We start from the raw sequence: 25,203 nt of genomic DNA, 5'->3' as shown, positions 1-25,203 counted from the left end.
CAAGCTGTTAATTTCTGAAATATCCACCAGCGCTGAAAGAACGTATGAAATTATACCGTTATACTACACTATTATACTGTTACACCCTGTTGTAAAATATCAAAATGACAAATTTGCTGAACTCCACATTTTCCAGATTCCCAGTATACACACCTTGTTTTCCCCATAGCCATCCAGCACTAATTCTAATATCTGTGATGCCGAGGTGAATGAAAAATGAAAGGCGAGGCTCTTTAGGGCAGGTGAAAGACAAAGCTAACAGTATCCGGAAAAATAACACCCTTTAATAAAATGGTGTGAAAGAAGCTGCAGCAGACAAATGAATGAGGAGAAAGGCACATTTATTGTGTGGGCTAATTGAACAGAGGAACATGAACAGCATGAGGACTCGAGACAGTTCAGACTCTTTAATCCATGATTAGACATGTGGGCTGAGCTACCAGCTCACTGCTATTTGAGAGGTGACACTCTAGGGACATTTATGTCCTCAACTTGACACCAAAGGCAGTGTTGATTATTTTCCTGGGCAAGACAATTACACAGGCAATATTTACAGTGAGTTACTGAGCATGGCAATGTGATTAAAAAAATGTGAGTAGAGCTTTAATAATACAGTTACATCATCTGAGTCTGAATTTTACCACCTGATTTCCAATCATTAGGTAAATCTAAGTTCAGAAAATGCTGTCTCCAATGACCATAACCCAATCTTTGCTGCATAATGACACACCCCTACATGTGTTTGTTTACAAGATCACACTAGAAGCCAGTAGCACAGCAACTCTCAGCGACTGCTATTATGACAATGCTTCATGTTTTCAAATGGTCCATCATGTGCTCTCATTCATCTGCACTACAGTGTTTTGGACCTAAAATGGTGTGTGTGTGTGTGTGTATTGCTGCTGGCACATACAGCTCAGGAAATGCCTGAAAGGGAGAGGTGGGAAATAAGTAGAGCAAGCACAAGAGTGAAAATTAGTTGAGAAACATTGTCCCAAGCGTGCTTATTTTGCCAGGATCCTCCCTGTGTGAGGGGACAGTTTCCTCACCTAACTTGTTGGCTCAGGAAGTTGGATCTCATCACTAGCTAAGACCCCTGTTTCCACCCACACATGAACCTGGCCTCTCTCTCTCTCTCTCATATGGAGGTCCCAGCAGGGGGAATCTAACTTTTTCTCTATTTGGGAGGAATTCAGCATTAGCATTAGTTGCATCACAGCGCACTGTGAAGTTCTCAGTTCAGCAAAACGTGGTCAGTCTTTATTTCCAATTGTGCTCCCTCAACCCCTTATACATCCTGCGTTGTTGGTCAACACAAGATTACAAAAGGGGTGGAGGCCAAACTATAGAGGTCTGGCTTCGGCTGCACCAGCAGCTCTCTAGCTGCCAGGAATGTCAAACGTTTCCCAAGGAAATTCCTCCTCCAGGAAGGCAGGGAAGGAAACCATGAGAATTTTGACACATTTCAGGCAGTGGGAGTGAGCATGAAAAAGGGAGGAGTGAGGGTGCTGACTGGTCTACTGGTAGGAAAGTGTGTGAACAGCATGGTGAGGTAAGAGGACTCTTGGGAAATATTCCCAAAATCTGTCATTCTTGCACTAAACAAAATTCAGCCAATCCTTTCTTTCAGCTTCTAGATGCTTTACAGCAGGAACACACTGTGTCTGCATTGCATTTTCTATGCCGCTGACCTGCTGCAGCTCAAAAAGCGAGTATTCACACCGGCTGTATGGCAGCTGCATACAGTTACTGGACTGGATTGCTCTTCAGTTTAAATTACTGTCTAATTTGTTTTGTCTGAAAACTTTACTGAAATGCTAACATTTCCACATGCAGCTGTTAAAATGGCTAAAATACAGACATGCATGTTACGCACAAAAATGGGCAAGACACCAGCTCTCTAGCACCTCAGCTGCTTGGAGTGAAGTGCACGCCACACAAACGGTTTGTCCACTAACCCGTTCACACTGGCAAAATGGAAATTAAAAAAACCAAAAAGATGCTCTGAAGTCGCTGGACAAACAACATGCTTATTAGTGTGCCCCCAAAACCCTGTGGCATCAAAAACTGCTACTTATAATTGAAAAAAGGTGCCAAAACGTGAAACATGAAGACTATCTTCAACTTTTTACATTGTCCTTGAGATTAATCAGCTGTCTGATGGTGGCATCACAATAAGATGCTCATCTCTATACCTGCCAACCATGTATCCGTTGTCAGCCATGTTTGTGGAGCTACAGACACGACAGATTGACATAGAGCTCTGTGTTGCAACCTTAAAGTGTACAGAAGACGGCTGATGGGTCCATGTTTATGATTTTAAAAAGGAAGCAGAGGATTAAGCAGAGAGTGTCTGCGTGTAGCATCAGATTACTAGCTCTTCTTTTCCTGTTATGAAATCAGATTACTGTGACTACCCTGCTAGGAGAAACAATAGCCAAGCCTTGACATAGTGTGGTTATCAAGGAGGTGAAAGGCTAAAGTAAGCACATATTATGTGACAGACAGACCTCTTTTGTTTGTATCCTGGTTTAGAAATGAACGCACAAGAGAATCAGACAATAAATCTGAAAGATTAAGATCACATTAACAATTCAAACTTTGGGATTTCATAACTGTCTGAATGCAATGTACATAGGCTATATATACCAACTTGTAGTTGAAGAGTCCATCTCCACTGAGCTAGAGCAGAAAACTGGCACAAAAATATCTGCTCCAGTCCAGGCCTGAGTTTATTTTGTTTATCATTCACATTTGTTAAAATATGCATCCCACACCAGTTTGATACACTGTGCAGGAGAAATAAACATCTGACCAAAGCCTGAAACGTACACTCAATAACATTGAGATAAGGCTCTGTCACTCCAGAGAGAATGAGGTAACCTTGGGACTCACATGAATCAAACCAGGGAGAAGGATGTTCAGCTGAGATAAACATCAGAGGAAAAGAAGAAAGATTTGTTTTGTAACTTGTGGACACACCTCTGAGATAGCATTGCTTTTCTCAACCTATACAGCGAAACCTGAAAGACAGCTACATACATGCAAAAATCATGGACTGAAATCTCATGTAAGAAATACCTTAGGTCTTGAAAACTATTTTTTGTTCAGTTCTCCAAATAAGACTGTGATGTTTATTTGGAAAGCCTGTAGATTGCTAACAGATGTCTACCATAACAACCTACTTGTGATCCTGGAAACAGCAAACATGACCAAATTGCTCAGTTGCCCCAATCATGTTTGTGATGACAGTAAAGGTCACAACATTTGACCCCAACTTGTAACAAATCTTTGAACTTGGTAAGAAGCCAACAATGTCATTCTGCTACACAATCTTTATTGCTAGCAAATAAAGGTAGCACCATTCTTACTTCTGCATGAGTATCATTCCTAGTACCAAATTGCTCCTTAAACAAATGCCTGCCTTGCCATTTTTTTTGGCAGGCCAGTCAGATTCCCAAGCATGTTACTAAAGCCTGCATATGTAATGCAATTCGTTCTTACCGTTTTTGTTCTGTTGACAAAAGAGACAGCTTTTGCTATGTGATCCTGTGTAAACATGTTATTTGCACATGACAGCTATGAGAGAAGCAATACCTGTCAGTGTAAAGCCATCATGTGTGTCATGAAGCTAAAAGGATCCAGAAATCAAGCTAATCTTCAATTACACACTTTTGTGTTTCAAAGTCAGGACAAGTCTACATTTGTTGAAATATTCCATCAAAGCCATTTCACTATCTGAATCATCATTGCATTAAACATGGATAAATAATACTGTCATTTTTGAACAAAAGTACTCTGAACTTATTGCACCATATCCAGGTACAATGACTCTCCATTCAGCAGTGCATAAAAGACTTAAAGATGCAATTATCGTATTAGTCATGTTAGCAATACTGGAGAATGTCCACCTTTGTTTTTTACCCCTGAGCCTTCTTTGTTTACCGAGCAACATTATCAAAGCCCTGGGCAGATATTTGTTGAAGGCAAAAATAGAGAAAAGGCAGGACAGAGTCTCTTTGCTTCCAGGAGGGAAAACTCAGCTAATAAGAAATGAGCTACAAAGATTTGCCACGTAGCATCAGATACATTTGAGGGTGGTGGCAAGGTGGCCGTGCTGAAATAAATATTATTCTTCTTCTGCTGCCCCACCAGGCCGGATAAGTGTAAAGCAATCATAACACTCTTCTTGCAGGTATGGCGACTCAAACGCTGCATCAAACAAAGCAATAAAACTTTACAAGCATTTAAATATAACAAGCAATTGATAAAAGGGGCAAGGGTAAACAGCTACTTGTCAAAATGACAGATATAACAAATAATAACACAAATGTAGTTTGGGCTGTGTAGTTGCTGGGAAAACAGAAAGGAAAAAGGCAAAGATGAAGACTAAAAAGTCCATCAGAGGCACAGTGCCATAGGTGTGTCATCAGCGAAACTGTCAGGAACCTCAACCCCATGCTGAGGGAGCCAACAAGAGCTGACAACATATTTTCCACTGTGAATAAAATATTTTCCCTGATGCATGGCTCGCAGAGAAGCTGCAAGGCTTTGAAGGATCCATTTGGTAAAATACTGTATCTTGCATTTATTAACAAACAACAGCTGTGTGTGATGTTTTGCTTTAGCACAATGAAAACCATCAATTGCTGGCAGCATGATGGCCTCATTTGAAACCATGCCACTTTAGTTGGACAACCACATTTGCTGAAGGCTAGTGGAGGAGCAAACAGCTGCACACAAAACAGCCCAGCCCTTGAAAGAATGCCAAGGCAGAATCCCCAAAACAGGCCTTGGGGTGGGGTCCATGCAAGACCTCTCACACCACACGAGGATAAGTGGTGTAAAAACACATAAGACAGAAATAGGCTTGACATGTTACTGTGTAAAAACACTGTCAGGAATATTAACTCCAAGTCATCTGCCCAGCAAAAATGCCAACATGTTCTAATCTAAATGAATAACTGTGCTGCACATTATTATCCAAGATAAGTTCTACTCCATTACATGTGAGATTTAAGAAATGATTCCCACCTGCAATTACAAGCCTTGTGTCAAGCGAGTGCAGTCTTATGCTCAACAAGGACTGGCAAGCCTTTACCTTTATACCTCATTAATTATCCATTCCATCCTTAGCCTTATTCATCTTTGATACTGCATCCTGTATGTCACCCTCTATATAGTGGCAGCAGATAGTGTCGAGGCAGACAAGTGGGAAATCAATGTGCCGTGTTGCACTCTATAAAAGCACTGACATGCCCCTTGCTTTTTCTGCAATCCAGTAGACTTAAAATTTAACGGATACAGCTATCAAAAGCACTCAAAGCCTTATCTTAGATCACCACACTTGTAGTTGCTTGTACAGTACATGAATTTATCAGTACTTGCCTAAAAAATAGACTGTGAAACCCCCAGGCTTTCAATCACACCCAATCACCCATGTTTTTATTGTTTTTACCATAGCAACTCTTAAATAAAGGTTGCAAAATCTAACTGCCCTGTGAAACCATGAAATAAAATATAAGAGAATCGCATTTTCTGCAATGGTAAGACAATAAAATTGTTCTCAGTCTAGTTAGCTTCAAATTATCCGGACAAAAGAAAATAATATTCGAACAGGCAGCAGAGTGATTAAACTCCCAATGTTTTCTGCATACTACGGCTCCATTCATACATACACATATGCAGACACTAAAAAGACAGGACACACACACACACAAACTATGGAGGAAACCCTCCCCTTGCAAGCCCACTTCTCTCCCAATGAGTGGAACAGATCTAGGTCAGCGCTGATTAATGTGCCCACAGATCCCAAGAGGTCTCTAGTCAGGTGGCAGCAATGCCTGTTCACTCACGATGAATACTAATACAGAGTATTAGCGCACATTAATGCCTTCAGACATCACATCGAAACAATGCAGATGGCTGGGAATGCATCTGCATACAGCAGAGCGACGACCCAAAATAGTTTACTCTCCCCTTGTGTCAACACTGTGGATGCTTGTGGGTTTGTTTGTTGTGGTGTTATGGCTGTAAATAATGAGCCAACGCTGGAGGATCTGCACACAAACATAACACAACCCGCAGAAACTGAGAAATGATGCGGCTGCTGAATGAGAAAAATAAATAAATAATAATAATAATAATAATAATAAAAAGGCTGTAAGGTGCGAACAGCATCCCTGGCACTTTATTTATAGACAGTTATGTTGCTATTAGGTGGCATGCATCCCATAAATCAGCTCAAACAGAGGCAGGCCTGCTGGGAAGCTGGAAGAGGAAAAACCCAAAACAACAAAAGAACGAGACCAACTGACAAACTAGTTGGCTAAACTTTTCTAAGCTAGTTATCATAACGGTCGAAATAAAAAAAATAAAAAAAATTACAAAAAAAAGAAAATCAATACGCCGATTGATAACAGAGTAATTAAAACAGTTGAAGGGCTAGTCCAGAGTTATTTGTACTGTGTGTGGCCATTTCACCAGCTGGTGTTTTTATTCGGGGAAAACACGGCAGAGGTGACACGCTTTTAGCACGAAACATGAGAGGAAAACACCAGCGCTGTTTGCTAGGTAGCGTTAGCCAGCGGGCTAGTTAGCTTAGCTGTTAGCCGAGCCGACAGTGTTTTGGAGGCGAGCAGCGGCTCGTCTCCGCTGCCCGACGTCTCGGTCACCGAGGGGCGTTGTTGGTTCGAGTTGGTCCGGCCTGGCGGTGTAGTGTGGTGCGGTTATTTTTGCGCTAGCAGGACATTGTCAACGGTACCTCGGGACGCAGCTCGGGGACGACCGGTCTATCTCCCAGGTCGCGAAGAGGTTCATGGGAACGGGCATGCTGCCGGAGCCCGAGCCCAGGACGGCAGCCCCGGCTAACGCTCCGGTTGGGAGGATCGTCGGTACCGGTCCTCCTCCTCCTCCTCCTCCTCCTCCTCCACCGCCGCCGCCGCTCGGGTTCAGGAAAGCGGCCCGGACGCCTCCTCTCTCTACAGCCGCCGCCATCATCACCTCCACTGCCTGGGGAGCGGCTCTAGCTAAGTGTCGGACGAAGGCGGGAGCCGCTGAACTCTGCTGCCTGCTGCCTGCTCCTCCAGACTCCCAGATACTCTCCCGGAGCACGGAGATGCTGATCGGCCGGGCGGGGCGGGGCTCCGCTGGTGGAGGGCAGCACGTCTGCCTTCAGGGTGGGACACCTTCACTATCACCCAACACCAAAAACACAAAAAACACCAAAACATGCCCCGCTCCTCTCACATCCTTATCTACAACCTCACAGAAACCACCGTTAAACACGGAGGTATACACTGATTTGACATGTGAAAACAGAACATGGAATTATAGATTTTAAAACACAACATGTAGGGAAGATGTTTATTGTGTCTATTGGCTCCTGAAAGTTCATTTGATATTCAACATTAGTTCACCATGATTTTGTTCGCCATTAATTACTGTGATAAAATGATGGTCACATATTTAACAAAGGATGAGGGAATCGCTGTTTCAACCCTCTCCATACACAGAAAGATGGCTAACGTCTCCTCTCCATCTTCCAGCTGGAGAGGGTTGTCTTTAGTTTTTTTTATTTTTGGCCCAGACCTGAGGTTGACGACAACTGCCATGTTGATTTAGCTGGGAAACCTCTGCAGCTCCATGGGGAACAACCGGACCTGTCATCTGTTGTCCTTGAATTTCTCAACGCAGAGATGGTACTTCAAGGGGTTTTTCCACATCTTGTGGGCCTTGCCACATCCCTGCCAGCTCAAACAGAGTTATTTTCCTGTCTTTCATCAACCACAACGCAATGTCTGGGTGGCTGGTTGTATGCCCCTTCCCTTCCCTGGAACTGCAGCATCCTTCCCAGCTTTCATCTCCCAGGACCTGGGAGTTTGCAGTTTGTGGCTTCAGCTTTTTTGTTGAGAAATGCCTGAGTCTCTCTTTGAAAAGACTCTGGCTTTTCTTTAACTACTTAATGGCCTCTTCTTATATCTCTTTGTTTCGGAAAGCAAGAGTCACCTTGTCATGCTACCAACAGTACAGTCTGTGTGTTAGTGGTGTTTTACACCTGGACTTGTGTCAGTGTCTCACAGAGCTCACTGTTTCAGCTCCCAATTGTGCAGATGGGGATTTGGAGAAGTAAATATGGATGAGCTCGAGTTTCCACACTTCTGCCCATAACATCTTGCATTTAAGCAGATCCAATGTCATTCTTTGTTTTATTGTCTATGACAGCCTCTACCCTGCACATATGTTTCCCCAGTGCTGAAAGAATATACCATATTTTCAGACCACAAAAGCACAAACACAAAAATGCATGTATGCTCAATAGATTCATTTTGATTTCAGTCAGAAATGGGAAAACACCACGCCATAATTTCCCTGGGGAAAAAACAAGAAGGTAAAATTGTTCTTTTATCCACTCCAGAGGGTGAACACGTGGGCTTTTTTGTTTGTTCGCATAATTAATGCTGCTAACTGGAGTCCTTACAAAGCCATTCACCAACATATCCTTCTGAAGCTGTTTCACTGCCAGCTTTGAAAATGAAAGTTGACAGGACATGCTTTAACTCAGGTTTAATATCAGTCATCACTCATCATCAGACTATGGCCGCAAAAGAACACCTTGTGGTCAAATAATTAATGCAGTCAATATTTTAAAACATTGTGCAACCCACTGACTGGAACCGTGACTAAAGACTCGCATACAGCTGACATGACCTGACACGCCTAGCCGTGTTGGGTAAGGTGTGTGACAGCCAGTTTAAACTGACGCTTCCTGATTTTTTTGATAAATGTGTTTTGCCCCATCAGTGAGCTGATACAAAGGCAATGCATCATTTGGGGAAACATTCTCTTCTATCAAGTCATCCCTTTTGGCAGGTTCAGCTTTACCCCATTGATTTTTTTTCGGCTGTTTGTTTTTAGACTTTCAATAGAGAAGTAACCCAAAGGGATGCAACCGAGCTGTCATAGACGTGTAAAGGTGAAATTCGTGATCAAAGCTTACTTCGAGAAAACAAGTTATTTTGTGGAAAATAGGCTCAGCACTTTGTCAGTTACAATCCCCTCAGGATGCGGTGTTGCCACAGCAAAGTGTGACGTGAAAGTACGATATCTGGTATATCCACACAGCTGACACTGCGCCTGACAACATTTAATCTTCCACACTGTATCAGAGGCAACCTTCCCTGGGGGTTAACCCGATGTGCCATTCATTAGCTCTGTACATCTTATTGTAACAATGCATTTAAACAAGAAAAACAAGATTGACATGGAACATGTTAATATATTCAATGCAAGCTAAGACGAGACAAAAAGGCCCTTTTTAATGCAGAGAAATCTTTTTCTGCTTCACATAAAACTGGAATGAATAAAGAAGCTTGTCAGGTAGGCGAAGTTATATATTAGGTATTAGGTGTCTGTTCACAGACATGGAAACTTCTTTAAGGGATTTTTTCCCCAAAGCAAATAAACAGATAAATCTCAGATACTCTTAATTTTAAACTCTTTCCTTTATTTACAGATAGCCTACCTCATAGTGGGGGTGTGGGGTCAGGGTTGGGACTGCCATGGTAAAATGACTCCTTTTGGAGTACATCGCCACCTTGTGTTTGAAAATAGAAGTACAACTAAATGTGGGTTATTTAACGCTACATTTGCACATTGTGACTCATCCAATAGATGGCAGACTGTCTGCATTTTTTTGTTAACACATTGAAAGAAGAGATCCCTCTCACTTTTTGTCTGTTCTTCTCTCTCACCCCTCCTGGCTGAACCTCCTCCTTCTATAAGTGTGAATGGGTGGATGCATATATTGTCACACTGTGGCACCATTGATGTTTCCACAGCACAGCAGCCTGACACTTTATAAGCCAGCCTTTCACCCTCATTGAATTCTGAAGATGAGAACAAAAATACACAAGCAGCAATTTGTCACGCAACACCTGCTCAGTGGCAGGAATCCACCACACAGTATCAAAGAAACAGCATGCATCTTAATATCAAATGAAGGAAGGTCTGGAGCCAAGAGGAGGCTACTGTCATTAAAAGCCAGCTGCCAATCTTTGACAGAAAAGAGGGTGAACACTGTGTTGCATCTCTCTGATGTCGGCATATAAACAACGAACAATACGTACATCATCTGTTAGGTAACGGCATCTTATTCTTTCTCAAATCTTGGAGGATTGGAAACAACAGATCTTTCATAATGCCGGAGTGACAAGAGGAAGGCTGCTGTTCCCGAGCAGATTTTGTATTTTTAGGTGTGATATATTGTCTTAGGCTTGTGACAGTGTTAGCATGCCACCTCCTCACCCATCAAAAGTCAGGCATCTTTAATGAGCGAGTCTTTGACGACAAGTTAAAAACAGCACTGTTCTCACTCACTGCAGTGGGCTTATGGATTGCAATCACGCTACTCTTCTTTAAATTATAACTTGGAGGGGATACATTATGTTTATGAAATATTGAGCGCAAGGAACAATGCGTCCAGTGGAGTGAACGATCTGCATTGAATACTCTGATAGCTGCCACAACCACAAGATAATTCCTCCTCTCTGCTAGATTCTCCTTGCAATGCCCTGATAATGTTGTCATTCTTCTAGCAGGAGGAATGTATTAGTGCTGGCAAGCTGTTCCCTCTAGATGCCTATATGGAGTGAACGTTGGTCCATATTGACACAGTAATTAGAAGTATTTAGAGTCTCTTGAGAGGCAGAGAAGAAATTATGTGCAGCCATATGTTGACCCCTGAGGAGTGTGGAGGTGCTTTTTGCAGATGCGTATGGATGAGAGTCGGGTGGCACCTGCAGCACACACACATCTGCACACTGTTGTGATGATGACTGATAAATATGTTAACTGCACATGATTAAAAGAGGAAGACTAAGATGTCATTTTGTTTTTCAACTTGAATGGTATCCACGGGCATTTTGGCTCAGCGGTTTTTGTTCAAATCAAAACACATTCTCTTGGTAATTCCAACCAAGTTGCTGCCTGTGTCAAGTTTCATTGACGTGAACCATGAACAAATGCTGTGACTGAAAAGGGTTAACTCCCTGGTTTATCAAAGCCTGCCCATTTAGCAGGAGGTTAAAGGGGTCCCATTCATCAGGGAAACTGTGCACAGTGTTGCTGTTATGCTTTTCATTTCACACACATGTTATAGCTGACTCCACTGATGACACAGAGTGATTGGCCTCTGGCGAGCAGTCAGACACAATTTAAAGGTCCTGTCTATTTGTAATCAGTTGGAAAGATTGCTACATTCGCTCATACAGTCGTGCAGATCAATCCAAAGCATATCTCTTCCTCCCTCACACGCTCTCTGTATACTTTTCACTACCAATCACACTTCTGCAGATAAGCCTCTCATCTAATTAAGGTTTTGCAAGCCTAGCACATTCAGGATATTAGGGCTAATGGATCATATCATATCCTTAGTTACGACACAATCAATGGAAAATTTTCTGCTTTTTTGATCCATCTCAGGTATTATCATCGTTTCTTTGCATGGTTTGTGTTTTGAGGCGACTTAAATGCTGATAATATGAGTGATGGTGATGGAGGTGAAACTGAAACCAGCTCATAAGAAGATCTATGAAAGACAACTGTATACAGCAAGAGCAAAGTTTAACCCTCCGATGTTTCATTTGTACGGGGTTAGGGTTACGTCACAATGCAATAAAGGCATGAAATGAAATGAATTTGTTAAAAGTGGAAAGGGAGAAAAAAATGTTCTTGTTCAGCCAATGCAGCCCAATTTGAGCGCTTACAACTTTGATATGAAATCAGGTGAAGCTGTCAAATATCTGTGCTTTTGTGCCGAAATATTTCATTTTGAAAACCATTCACCCTGACTGGGTTCTGGGACCCTTAATTGCTTTGAAAACTCTGTCATCCAGGAATATCTTTCTGCATGCTCTCAGCTCAAAAGATGACAAAGGCCACCAAAAGCCTCATATGCATTTTAATTTCTGCTGCGGCTATAAGCTGAGGCCAACAACAAAAGGGGCGGATTCAGAACTCTATTTAATTTCAGCACCTCCCAGCGAGGTGACACATAAATCCCATTTGCAGGATACAACTAAAAGGAGAGATTCCTCAACACAAGCCCTTTGTCATTTTACAAAGGAAGCATGACAGCAGTGCATGTGTGAATAGTGGTTTGCAGGAATGTAGTCCATTTAATGTATATTTGCACATGAATGACACATATTCCCAATCTGTTTTGGCAGCACAGCCCCTTTGCCGCTTGTTTGTGAAAACTCCCTCTACACAGAACGTACGCAGCACTGACATTATGAGCAAAATAAAAACACCTCTCTATTTAATTTCTTTCTTCAAACATCTACAGAGTGGCACTGTTTGCAGTACACAGAAGAAACACAGATAGTGGAGAATGGTAAAAGAGGATAAAAGAAGAGAGAGCCAAGGGAAATGGAGAAACGATGGAGTGAGTTGATGAAATCCTATTAGAACATACAATATGCAAACCAGCAGAGGCATCATGCGCCAGCTTTGAATCTCATCTCCTTCTCACAGTACATGAACTCTGCATAAACACATTCATGGCGCTCATCCATTCAGGGGTACCAGTGCAGCTCCACTGATTTCTAAAGAATGTGTGTGCAGATTCCCCTGACATTCTTTGTGTTTCCACTCTGGACATTGCAGCCCAGAAAGACAAGAGAGATGAAGCTATGGAATCCATTTGCATGAATATCAGAGAACAGAGACGAGCAGGCAACACAAAAAGCCCTGCAGGACTCTTGGAAGACCTACAACATTTCCTATGAGGGCTCACCAGACCTCATTGCAATGCCAGGTAGGCTTCCAAGAGACAGCCCTGGACGGGAGCCAGCATGAGGGGGAATGTTTTGCTGCCATTAAAATTCCCATTAGAGTAGAAGCAGGAAATGCACCTGCCTGTCCTCAGTATGCTCTCTTTCCGCCCCGCTCCTTATTGCTTTCAGATGGGGACCTTTGTTGAAAGGCATCATTTTGCATTTAGATTTCCCAGAGTAAAAAGAGTCACGGGGGGTAAGCTCCCCACTCGGCAACCTGTCTCTCAAACAGAAAACTTCCTAATGAGTCGTTTTAAGCTTAGCTGATTATTTTTGCTTTGGAGTTGCAGCTGTACAAGTTTTTTCCACTATTAACCCAGATATCCAAAATGGCAGTCCCTAGGGAATGTGCGATTGTGCTTCCCCAATCCTTTGAACTCTGCTGCAATCAGACAACCCAAACTTCGGCTACTTCTTGCCATGAAATTGAAAAGGTATCTGTCCATCACGGCGCTCCCTCAAGCAACCATAATGAGAAACAAGTCTTTGTCCTGAAATGCCATCTGTGAGGTAAGACTCCATCGGAGGCTATGCCTGCAACTGAACCTGTAGCTCTTTTTTTTCATACATATAAATAACACAGTCATGTTGATGCAGAGAGAGAGAGAGAGCACTCAGTATGACTTCTTTCTCAAAACCAAGCGTGTATCACGTCCTACCAAGGATAGACTACAATACAAAGCATGAGCCTTCAAGACTAATCTGAGATCTTTTTCTGTCTTCTGCCTAGTAAAATATTTTTCTATGATGACAGACATATTTTCTTCATTAAACGGAAGAAAACATTGACTCAGGAAAATAGAATATTTGTTTTACTTGCCTCCTTTTATTTAGTTATTTATGTAGTTTCCACTGAGCAGAAGTGCAAATTATTTCAGAGCCATATCTGATACTTTTGAAGAGAGCAATCTCTTTGTCTCTAAAACAAAACAAGTGAAAAGAGGAAAACAATAAAAGGTGTCTTGCAAACTCATTTCAAAAGAAGAATAGCGGTGGTCGGCTGCAGCTCGCCCTGTGAATAGGAGCTCCATTATAGGTACCAGCACGACTTGGCATTTCATTCTGAAATCACTTGACATTTTCTGTGTTTGGGAGAACATGCAAGTTGGATACTGCACGGTTTACTTCGCTTTTAATTTTTCATGTGTGCAAAAAAGTTTCAGCCGTTTTGACAGAAGATACCGCAGCTCTGAGACGAGAAGCACAAAAAGGCAGTCAACACTGCAACTTGGCTTTAAGCCCAAAGTGTTTGTGGATGGGAAGCCAGGGAGGGAAGACATCTAAGACCGAAACATTAGCGACTTAGATGTCAAAGGTGATGATGCTACTGTAACTATTACTGCATCGGCCTCAGTGACTCACTATCGTGACCAGAGCATTAAATTGTGAACAAACTGGCGATACGTGAATGGGTGCGTACTCAACAGGTGTCCATACTTATTGAAGTGTGGTAAAAGGATGGATGGGCATGTCAGGAAAATAGCATAGCTGTGATAAAGCCTGACAGGTTGTTGCTGTTTTTCTAATACCACCCACACTGTACTGTAGACCCAACGCATTTATCCAAGCTGCCAGTGATGAATTATGAGGAATCTGCCCGACGGTGCCGGAAATTGTTGCCAGATAAAGTAATCATGGCATAGCGGTGGCGCAGTGGTTAGCGCTGTTGCCCCACAGTAAGAAGGTCGCAGGTTCAGTTTCCGGCCTGGGGCCTCTCTGTGCCTGTGTGGGTTTCCTCCCACCATCCAGACATATGCAGGTTTAGGTTCACTGGTGACTCTAAATTGGTTGCTGGTCTCTGTCTGTCTCTGTGTGTTGGCCCTGCGATGGACTGGTGACCCTCGCTCAGTGTGAGCTGGGATTGGCTCCAGCACTCCCTGCAACCCCGGTAGAAGATGAATGAATAAAGTGGTCATTACACCACTCAACCTTGCTTTAAGTTACCCTTGAGAAAGCGCTGGGCTGTGACAGAAGCATGCAGCGCATTGTGGGTGTCATCGCACCATGCTTCGACCTCACCTTTGTCCATAGCTTGTCACAGATGTCGCTCGCCACTCTGCTCACGCACACAAAAAAACAGACATATCTGATTTAACCAACAGAGCAGAACAGGAACAGGGAAGGGATCACGTTGCAAACACCACCCTGAGGGCCCAAAGAGAAAAACAGCATTGACTTCATGTTGTCGGTGGGCTTTAAAAGTCGGGAGCCTTTTCCCTGACCCCTGTCAAAACTAAACGCCATCAGAATGAGCTGTGCTTTGGCCTGTGACCACCATGCTTTCAGCTTGAAATTCTGAGTACATAAAAACAATACATCTTTAACAAAGACTTGGCTGGTGGCTTGTGTGAAACTAACTCCAAATTGAGCACATCATTGCACGTTATCTGACAAAGCACAATGTACACAAGCACTCTACATAAAAGCCCTCCAGATGTGTTGCTCTGTCCTGACTAGTGGCAATTACTTCTGTTAGGACATATCTGCTACACTGATTCCTCCTATTAGTAATCACGTTAGTCTGGATTTACTTCATATTATTAAAGCATTAATAATGATACTTGCGATACAACGACTAATAAAAACCTTTATTGCCAAAAGATGTGGAAAGTTGTGTACTTCAGCTCTTTATCATCTTTCCAGAGATAATTGTGCAAATCCCTTACAAAGGGAATGAGCAGAATCAAAAACATTTGTTTTTTTTTTTAAATCAAGGTCCGTGTTTAACCTGCAGTCTGCATGTAAACTGCAGTCTTACTGACTCTGCGCTCAATCAGCTCATGTGTTTGCCTTCGGGAGGTGTGAGGGACGAAGAAGGAGATGACAGGAAGATGTCAGCACGAGTACGCATTCATCACTATTGCTTTTAATTACCTCCCCGGTGATGAATGCACTTTTCAGGAGGGCCGGTTTACCAGCAGTCTGCACTTTGTGACTCACAGAGCTAACTCTTCCCGGAAACTGAACCAAGTAGAAAAATCAAAGTGCTCTTTTTTTTTTTTTTTTTCGAAAACATAACTTTGCTTCTCAGTGGGATGTTTGACCCAGATATGTGAGCAGAGTGTCTGGAGCTGCAGGGTATGTCAAGCATGGCTCCTAAGTATACATTTATTTTAATACAGTTCTGTTGAACATACGTTGATGAAATTAAACATCTCCTCATTGCGTGTGGAGACATTACCTGATACAATGAGACTGCAAGGCTGTCACGTCTGCAAACAACTGGAGGTTGGTGTCTGTTCTCATCAAGGGTAACAATTATTTTCTGGTTTAGCTCTTACAAAAGTTTTTTTGCTTTTGTTTTTTCCTTTCCAAATTCACCTTCAACAATGTTTTTTTCCTTATTGTACTTTGTCCTTGTCAGTATTTTTCCATGTTTGCCTATAATGGCGCTCTAAAATGTTTCTGCAGCTGCAGTTTTGCTCAAGGCAAAGTATAAACAAAGCAGACAGGAACATGAGGAGCTGTGATATATAAAAGAAAGAAAGCATTTCTATGTCTGACAAAACACTGAATGGACGTTTAACTTATTTTCTTATTTCTTAGACATGCCACTGTTTCATTGAGAAATGAGAGACAATAGTTTTATTTCCAAACATACAGATGAAACAAATGCTTCTTTCACTACAGCAAAAAAAAGTGAAACTCACACGTTAACGTGGAGTTTCAGTTTCAAGATTTGTTGTGCCATAGGAATAACTGCATATGAACATGAGGTCTTTATATCTAATGACTTGCATTACATGGAAGAATAGAAATGTGAATATTAAAAGCCACTTTGGAAGCCGGTCTTGGCTCACTGCTTAATTCAGGTCATTTCAAGCCTGTATGAAAAACAGCTGTGGACACTTAAACAAGGGCTGTTAATTTTTTGAAGTTTTGGGTTTGAGAAGATTAAGAGAGTTTGTTTATACGTGGCTCTGCGGATGATTACTAGGATGGCTCTCACTGCCTGGGCCGAGGGATTAGAAAAGGATAAGAAACTGAAATGTAAAATGGTCTGTTATCTCATGCCAGGAAGGAGTGTGGGGACCAGATGTTATCTTTATGTGGCTAATGGGTTATCACATATTGGGGCGCAGATTGCAGATTCATTGTCCTTCTCCCCCCTCTCTTAGATATTATTGAAGTTTTCATTATCTTGTCCCCACACAGTCACCTCAGTGACTCAGCTCCTTCTCCACAGCCACATACATAGTTACAAAGCAGCTTAGTTTCCTGTCACCTCATTTACCCTCTCACACCAATCTTAATAGCTCTTTATCACCATAAACATATCACTGACTTCCAGCAATGACTTCCTGGTTATTAACTTTCATACTGCGGAGCCGAAGCTGAAAGAATGATGTGGAATTTATTTGGCCGTTTGGCCTGTTTAAGGATTTCAAATGGTTAATAGCTTTAGCTACTTTGAAGGATATTCTGACTTTTTTGACAGAAATACTTATTAAAAAGGAGAAAAGATGCTGAGTAAGATGTCGTCATGTAGTGAAAAAAAAGAGGACAAGACAGATTATCTGCAAAGACAGTAAAGAGGCCTGATTCGGTCTGGTTCATTTAGCCGTTGTAGCGAGAAGAGCTCTGTCACATTAACCCAGCAAAAAGGAAAGAGGCTGAGCATCACATTGATATGTATGTGAAATTTCATGCATGATCACAACCATTACCACCGTCAATTATCCTTTTATTTAATAAATATGAACTTCCCCACAGCTGCTGGCTTCATTATCAAACTAACTTTAAATCTGTGTCGGCTTTCTTCATCCACACTTGCTCGACCCACCGGGGGAACCTCCAGTGGAATAAACTGGGATTAATATATATTGTGTGAGCCCATGTGGACCGTCAAATTATCATGCATAACTGTGAGCGGGATCGTGCCAAAGGAGCAGACAGGGTGATATTTCTAGCAATGCACTCGCCGACAGCAAAGTCTAAAAGCAAGCAGCTCTCTGAAAAAGTCAGTCCTATATATAGTGGAAATTAACTCTTGCATAAGACTGGAGCTAATGTGCACTGTGGTCTGTTCACAGCCTTGTTAGGAGCGCTCTGTGAAGAGGCTGTGGTTAGACACAGAAGTGCTTCTTAATTTATTGTGTTAGCAAACATTCGGTGTTTAGCACTAAAAACAAAGCAGCCGAGGCTGATGGGAGTGCTTTTGCCCAAATTCAAATTCTGACCTGATGGCGGTTTTGATGCTTCATGAGGGGGACAAGAATATGTGCATTGAATTTAATGGCAGTTCATTAAACAAAACAGCCGGCCTCATCCTCCAGGGAACATGGTGGTCTATACAGTATTTAATGGTAGTTTGGTAGACTGACTGGTCCTGCCATCCTTTAAAAACAACATGAGACCAGCGAGTGGGTGGAAGAACAAAACATCCATAAAAGCCCAAGGTCTGTCGTTGAATGTTAGACTGTATAGCTGTTAGCTACAGATAATGTCTCATCTGTCGATACAGTGGGAAGATAATATTGTCAAAGCTACTGCAGATAGAAAATGTTTTGTTCTTCTGGTTTCCAACAGATGTGGCAAAACAAAGATTATAGGAGTTGAAGTTACAGGAGCTGACAACCAGTGCAGTGTGGAGCCTGCTGGAGCCATACATCATATCATATAGCACTTCAACTCTGCACATCTGATGTTTTAAACATGTAATAGTAACACAACCGACAATTTCTATCAAGGAGAACTGGACTGGGAAGCCCTGAGTTTATCCATCTATCACTGAAAACACAGCAAACAGCACACGCTGCATTGGAGACTGCTGCGGAGGAAAGTGGATGAGATCTAATAAACAGCATGTCCTGTCCATAAGATCTGAGAAATGCACCATCACCTATTGAGCTTCGTGCTACACACACCCATCTGCTCACCCCACGGGCCGAGTCTTTCAGGCATTTATTATTGAAGAGGCATCCTCAGCCCTGACGAACAGCCACTCCTCTGAGTGGACTTGAAGCCAAATGTCTGACACCGAGTCGACATTTGCTTTTATTCAATGTGAAAGTTGTTGTCAGAGAAGCTTCTTAGAGGCAGAGAGAAAAGTTTTGAGTGAAAAAAGCTTCTAGTTTGTTCTCACAGTCTTGGGGGGTGGTTTGCAGGGTTTCACCAGATGTTTGTGTTTTTCATAGTGTGCGTGCAGATGAATCCAGGGGTAGGATGCTGTCTTTAGGGGCCCTTCAGCTCCTGTTCACTACGCAGTTAGTTAGCATTGAATGAACCTCATTACTTCCTCAACACAATACAAATTAGAAGGCCCTGATTTCACTTTATGTTGCACCCACTTGGTGAATAGTCCCCACAAAAACTTCAAGGGCCCGTCATTGATTTTACAGGAGGAGACTGGTTTAATAGTTAAGGAGGGCTTTTGTTTCTGAGAACATCTATAACTATTAATATACACAATGCACAGAAAATGAAGATGTTTTTCAAGGGCTCACTGTTCATTTTGCACCAGGGTGCACTTGAGGATTAATCTCTGTCCTTGTCTGTTGTGCCCCCAGGAGCTAAACTCACTAAGTGGTTTTTGAAACTAGATGTCAGTCTGACGGAATTTCTTTTTTCCAACGTAAATTCATGAGTGTCCCAGTGCATCTGTTCCTTAGAAACAGTTTCTACCACCTGAAAACCATCAGCTTCACTTTAAAACTTAATCCTTCTGATGCAAACTAACCCGGCAGCCTCACTGAAACAATCACACAAACAAGCTTTCACCTGTTATAATGAAGAGCAGCTGTGGTGTTTCATCTGACCCTATTTGCATGTTACAAAAAAAAATAAAAATAAAACAGCAGCTCGGTTAATAACAATTCAAATTGTTTCAGCAGAGCAGAACGTCATGTTAATGGATGAACAGCCAAGGCTTGCTCAACTAAAAGTGTGTTACCTTGTATGTGAATGTATGTTAACATATACATGGAAATACACAGACATGAAAACAGGCTTTGCAGAGCAATCTCATTCTCTGTCCCTCTTCGCTCCACTTTGTCTTTTCCCATTAAAGAGCCCAGAATGTGTTACAGGGTGTGTAATTTGTCACGTGCTATCTGGCTCCTATTTCTCAGGAGGAAGTTATCCATAAAGTCAGATATGCCCAGATTTCCAAAGCGGGAGCAGAAATTCCAAACGCAGCAGGATCGATTACAATAGGACTGTTAATAGATGTGATCTGAGTGTAGTTCGAGAACTTTTAAGCAATTGGATAGCACCTTCTTCTCCCGCTCTGGTAATCGATGGGATATCACCACACAGCGGACACAGCGTGTGTTGCCATGCCTTGCCTTGCCATTTTGCCCTGCTGTGACCGGAGAAAGCCTGCGCTCCGGCCTTCAAGCTTCACGTAGAGTCTTTCCTCTCAGAGACAAAAACAAATCTGCTCTGCGTCCGACAGCTTTCGCTGGATGAACCTGCACATGTGATGGTGCGCTGTAATCTGTGATTTAATATACTTGACGTCCAGCTGGGATGCTATCTTGAATTTATAATGGGAATCTTCACCCCCCTCCCCTGGCCATCGCAGACCTGCAGCACACACTCTCATGAGTAAAGATACGCTGGCTCAGACTATAAACTGTCACAGTATAATGTATAGTATGAGTATTACGCGTCTTAGCAGCCGCTCTGCTCAGGAGAGGAAGAGGAGAGGGGGTAAGGGTACTCATCTGTCACCGCGCTCATGAGCTACCTTTGTTTAAACACGTCGAACTGTCAATTTCATTGCTTTGCCAATTAAGTGATCATTTTTCAAGGTGATGTTATTTGAGAAAGGAAGGATTACCACCGCCGCCTCCTTCTTCTCCTCAACGGAAAACACAGACCGACACTGAGGTGACGAAGCAACAGAGGAGGGTGAATAAAGGCTAAATGAAATCCCCGTTTTACGTCAGACACATTACAGACTTACAGAGCCTTGGTCGATTGAATTCACCACACCTCAGTAATGAAAAGAATTTCCCCCCTCTTATTTAGCAATAAAATGAGTCTATCTATTTCGGTTTAGGTTGAAATTAACCAGAAATACTCTTCATTAAAGTCTCTTTGATCTCAAATTCCTTCATGCATAGAGGGAGAGACCTTTGAGGCTAGAAAAATCGGTGTGAAGCCAGAAGGGCCACCTGTTGTAGCTCGTGTCGCAGCTCTGTTTTATGACAGCAGGGCCCAGACTGTACTGCTTTTAAATAGTGATAATAGCTGAATACAACTGGATGCAAATTGCAGTGTTTACTGGGCTGAGCTATGAAACCCCACAGGGCAGATATCAAAAGCTCTCACACATAATCCTTTCCAACATGTAAGATTACAATATTTAACATCAACAAGCTTAAGCCTACTGCACGGCAGTATAACGGAGCTACTTTCTTATTTGAAGGCATCATAAAGTGCTTAATGTAAATATAAGGACAGTAAAATTACTGCTACTATTTATGATTGGATTATCTTCCAGCCACTCAGTGCATTTAGTAAATGCTTATCCAAAGCAGTTATAACTTTAGCCTCCACATTCGGGAAAGATTCAAATAAATATAGTCCAGCGTTGTTTTATCTCCCAGTTATCTGCCGCCCTGTTTGTTGTTTTCCCCCTTCACACCGTGCCAAAGCTGCTTTAAGTTACTACTAATGCAGATTTCCTGCTGCTGCTGCTGCTTCACATTAAAAAACATTAAATTGGTATGATTCATAACAGGTTTTATTGTGAAGCAGCCAAAAAAGAAAAACAACCACAACAACAACAAAAAAAAAGAAAACTTAAGAGCCAGCCGGCTGCAATCTTTTGTGAATTTACAGCGGATCAATTTTCAATATTGCGGCGAGTAAGGGGGCCGACAGGAGCAGCATGTAAACAGATTCAGCTGTTTTCTGATGACAAAGTAGCTTCTCAGGCTTCAGCAGTTTGGGACCTGTAGTGAGAAATCTTCCATCCTTAACCACATGTGCTGCAGCTTTGGATGTTATTTCCACAGAACACTTATTTATCTGTCCATTCATCCATCCATCATCTCTCCTGCTCATCCTAACAGGACATAGTCATAAATGTTTATTTATGCAAACATTAAATTGTGTTTCTCTGGGACTGGCTGTCCCCGTGTATTGTTGGTGTCCAGACAGAATGGGAGCGTGATAAGGAGATGTCCTTTGTAATCAAACCAGGCTACGCTATCACCCGCCGCTGACGCATAAGTGATTTTGTTAATTTGCTTCTGAGCGAACGGCCAACATTTCCAAACTTCAAAGAAATGTTTTCACGCCCCCATTCTACTGTGAATCAAATAAGAGATAGGCTCTAATCGCAGCATATGAATAATTTAGTTGTGGGATTTATGATAAGACAAAATTCTTATCCTCAAGGTCCTGCAGACTGCGTTTTCCATTTTGCACGGCTAGCCGTCGCACGAGGTTCTGAGGTCTCTATCTTCTCGCTCTCCTGCTGCCTCTGATGCCCACCAGGAGAACAAAGTCAGCACAATTCACACAGACAGACACACAGTCACTGACAACAAACAGGCTGCTCTCTCTGCAACAACGTGCTTGTGCAGATTAAGACTTCACCCTTCGAAACACACACCATGCAGGAGGCGTTTTTTTTTTGTGGGTGACTCATTGAAATACAACACAATTCCATCATTAACAAGACGGGCTTACTGCGACAAGAGGTGGGAAGTGTTCAAACAGAGAATGCAAAGTGCAGACATACTTTACAGGATGCCAGATGCTGTTTTGAATAATTTTTATAACTACATTGTAAAAAACAGCATCGACACCATTAGAAAACATTGTGCAGAACAGAATATCAGCTGAGGTTTTTTTTTTTTGTTTGTTTGTTTGTTTGTTTTTTTTAACACATCTGTCCAGAAAATGAGGATCAGCAAACTCTTAAGTACAACAGGAGAGCTCCCTTGTGTGCTCGGTTTTGCTCAGTGTTGGGTTCCTACAGTGATTTCTTTCCCCCGCCGTTACAGCTTTTGTTGTGAAGAATACACTATGGAGCGTAACAATGACCTCGGTATACTCCTCTCTTTCTCTGGCACTCTGTGACTGCCTGTGAGAGTTGAAGTACTTTGCAGCTTACTTTACTTCAGAGCTGTCTATCCTGGGCTTATATCAAAGGGGGAGAGTTTTTTTTTAACTGGTGCCCAATTTTCTCAAAAATAAAAAAATAAATAAAAAAAATGGAGCAGAAAAAGAAAAGAGTCTCTGCCTCCCATTGTCTCCACCAAAAAGTCACCTCTAGATCTAACTCATTCACATCAAAAAAATGTAGGTGTATTTCATAAAAGGGGAAAGGAATGATGTGCCATCGTTAAAGTGCGTATGCCTATCTTGGACTGATAGACCAGACAGGTCTTCAAATTTAACATTCAGTACTTCCCTTTATACATCAAATCCATCTTTGTCATCTGAAAGTTTGCATTCCCACCGCGGTGATGGCCCATCGCTTCAAGGCTGCTTTTGGCAGATCACAGACAAAAGCTGCGTCAAAGTCGGGTATATATATATATATAAATATAAAAAAGAAGACTCAGAAATCACTTTCAGCACGTTCTGTCAGACATCTTTGTTCTGCTGTGAAGGTGTGACCACGGCGGCTGAGTGCCTGGACTCACTCTAGGTGCTGGCGCTTGTGGAAGTCGTGGTCACGTGATGTGGGCTGTTTCATGTGTGAGGTTGACCTCTGCGACAGAGTAAATCCTCAGACACTGATGACGCCTGCTGGCCTCAGAGCAGTTTTGCCTTCTTTGTTTCTAAACATCAGTAACTTCGGGGCTCAGACATCTCTGTGCTCTTTAATTTCCATTATATGTCCAGTTACAAAAATATGATTATACAGATTTATTCATCCTTGTCCTCCAGCGTCAGGTCCATTTTATTTGCCATTATTCAGGTTAAACCAGCTTTTTCCACTAAAGCAACGAAGGATGTGGTGCATTATTAAAATGCGTTTTATCTTTATCTGGACTAACTATGTGCATGAATGTCAATAAATCTGCTGACTTTGACTGAAACCAGTTTTAAAAATGTACTAAAATGAAAGGAATATGTGACATTTTCATGGAGAGCATACCATGGTCAAAACAGCATGGTGACTGCTGTGACAAAAACCCATCTATTCTGATCTGATAATGTCATTTCTCTTGGAAGGAAAAGGTAGATTTCATCATGTCAGTTGACATCAGGACAATTAAATTAAATGCACAGGCTCAACTCCAAAATGTCTTTCAACCACTTCCTGTTAAAGCAGAGTGACTCCTTTTTTCACTGTTTGATTTCTGTTTGGATCAGAGACAGTTATAAAAGTGGATTTAGTTCTCTTGGGGCTTTAAAGTGAAATCTTAAACCTGCACTGGCTGCAAAAAGAAATGGGATTGCATTGAAGTCAATAGAAAAATGGCCATATTTAAGTGTCCTTCAAGATGACATGAGGTAAATTTTTTAGATTATTCGCGGAAACGGCAATTTACAAACCAACGAGTGACGTTTCGGAGGGAAAACCCAACTGCAAAGAGTGACGTCATCACATGCAAACTGATAAGACTGATCTGCGTGTCTCATCCACACATGTTGAAACCTCGGAGTGATTGTGTTTTTAAAACCAAATGGAACTTCTAACTTTTTCCATTGGTGACAATATTCCAACATTGTTGGCTGGGGTTGAGAGACCCAGGTCAGCTGTGTTTCTATTCAGCACGATGCACAGCCCAGGAAGAGTCTTCACACACTGCAGTGGACATCAATATTGGAGAAGGAGCTGCAACATGTCAAACTCTTTGCCTCAGCCCCAGGTGGGCTCCTGTGCTCTGCCGGCTGCCCCACGCCAGCCAGCAGACAGTTTAAGGCTGCCGTCAGACTCTATATGTCAGCCTGATGTCTCTCCTGCCTGAGGTCACGGAGGCAAATGCTGGTGTTTGCTTTTAGCACTTGAAGTTTTTTGACCCCCCCCCCCCCGAGCTGGAAGGTTGAAGTGTTGACCTGTGTTGGTCCCTGGCTATGCATTCGAAAGCACCTCCCGCGTCTGCAGCTTGATCGGGTGACAGCAGCAGCACAACAAAGTGCACGAGCTCCTGCGACATTGTAGGTTTCCTTGTGACTCAGACACTGTACCGTTCACCTGCACCCTCTACGCAGACGACCGCAATCCCAATTTTTCCATTAACGTCTTCACTGAGACACGTGCCACACTCACAGCCTGTCATTTCACCGTTCCGTCTTTCATGCTGACACGACTCTCACACAACTCCCTGAACCGGCTCAGATAAAACCACCAGAACAGCTCAAGTGCACTGATCACCGTGATTTCATCACAGTTTTTGACCACATAGCCGTTAAATCCTTGAATATGTTGTTTTCATTTCTTTCTCAGCTAATT

General features: G+C 42.4%; 1 protein-coding gene across 2 annotated transcripts in view; it reads right to left on the bottom strand.

Annotated features, from left to right (window-relative positions):
* LOC115055286 (phosphofurin acidic cluster sorting protein 2-like) overlaps positions 1-6,999 on the bottom strand; it is a 38,697-nt gene extending 31,698 nt beyond the window's left edge. For both annotated transcript variants that reach the window (XM_029520985.1, XM_029520986.1), the window contains exon 1: positions 6,764-6,999. In XM_029520985.1, coding sequence (XP_029376845.1) covers positions 6,764-6,999 — 236 coding nt within the window. The remainder of the gene's footprint in view (positions 1-6,763) is intronic.
* Between the last annotated feature and the right edge of the window lie 18,204 nt (positions 7,000-25,203).

The sequence above is a fragment of the Echeneis naucrates genome, chromosome 15 (assembly GCF_900963305.1).
Source record: "Echeneis naucrates chromosome 15, fEcheNa1.1, whole genome shotgun sequence".
NCBI lineage: Eukaryota > Metazoa > Chordata > Actinopteri > Carangiformes > Echeneidae > Echeneis > Echeneis naucrates.
The sequence above is the reverse complement of the archived record's forward strand: the minus strand, read 5'-3'. Positions and strand labels throughout refer to the sequence as shown.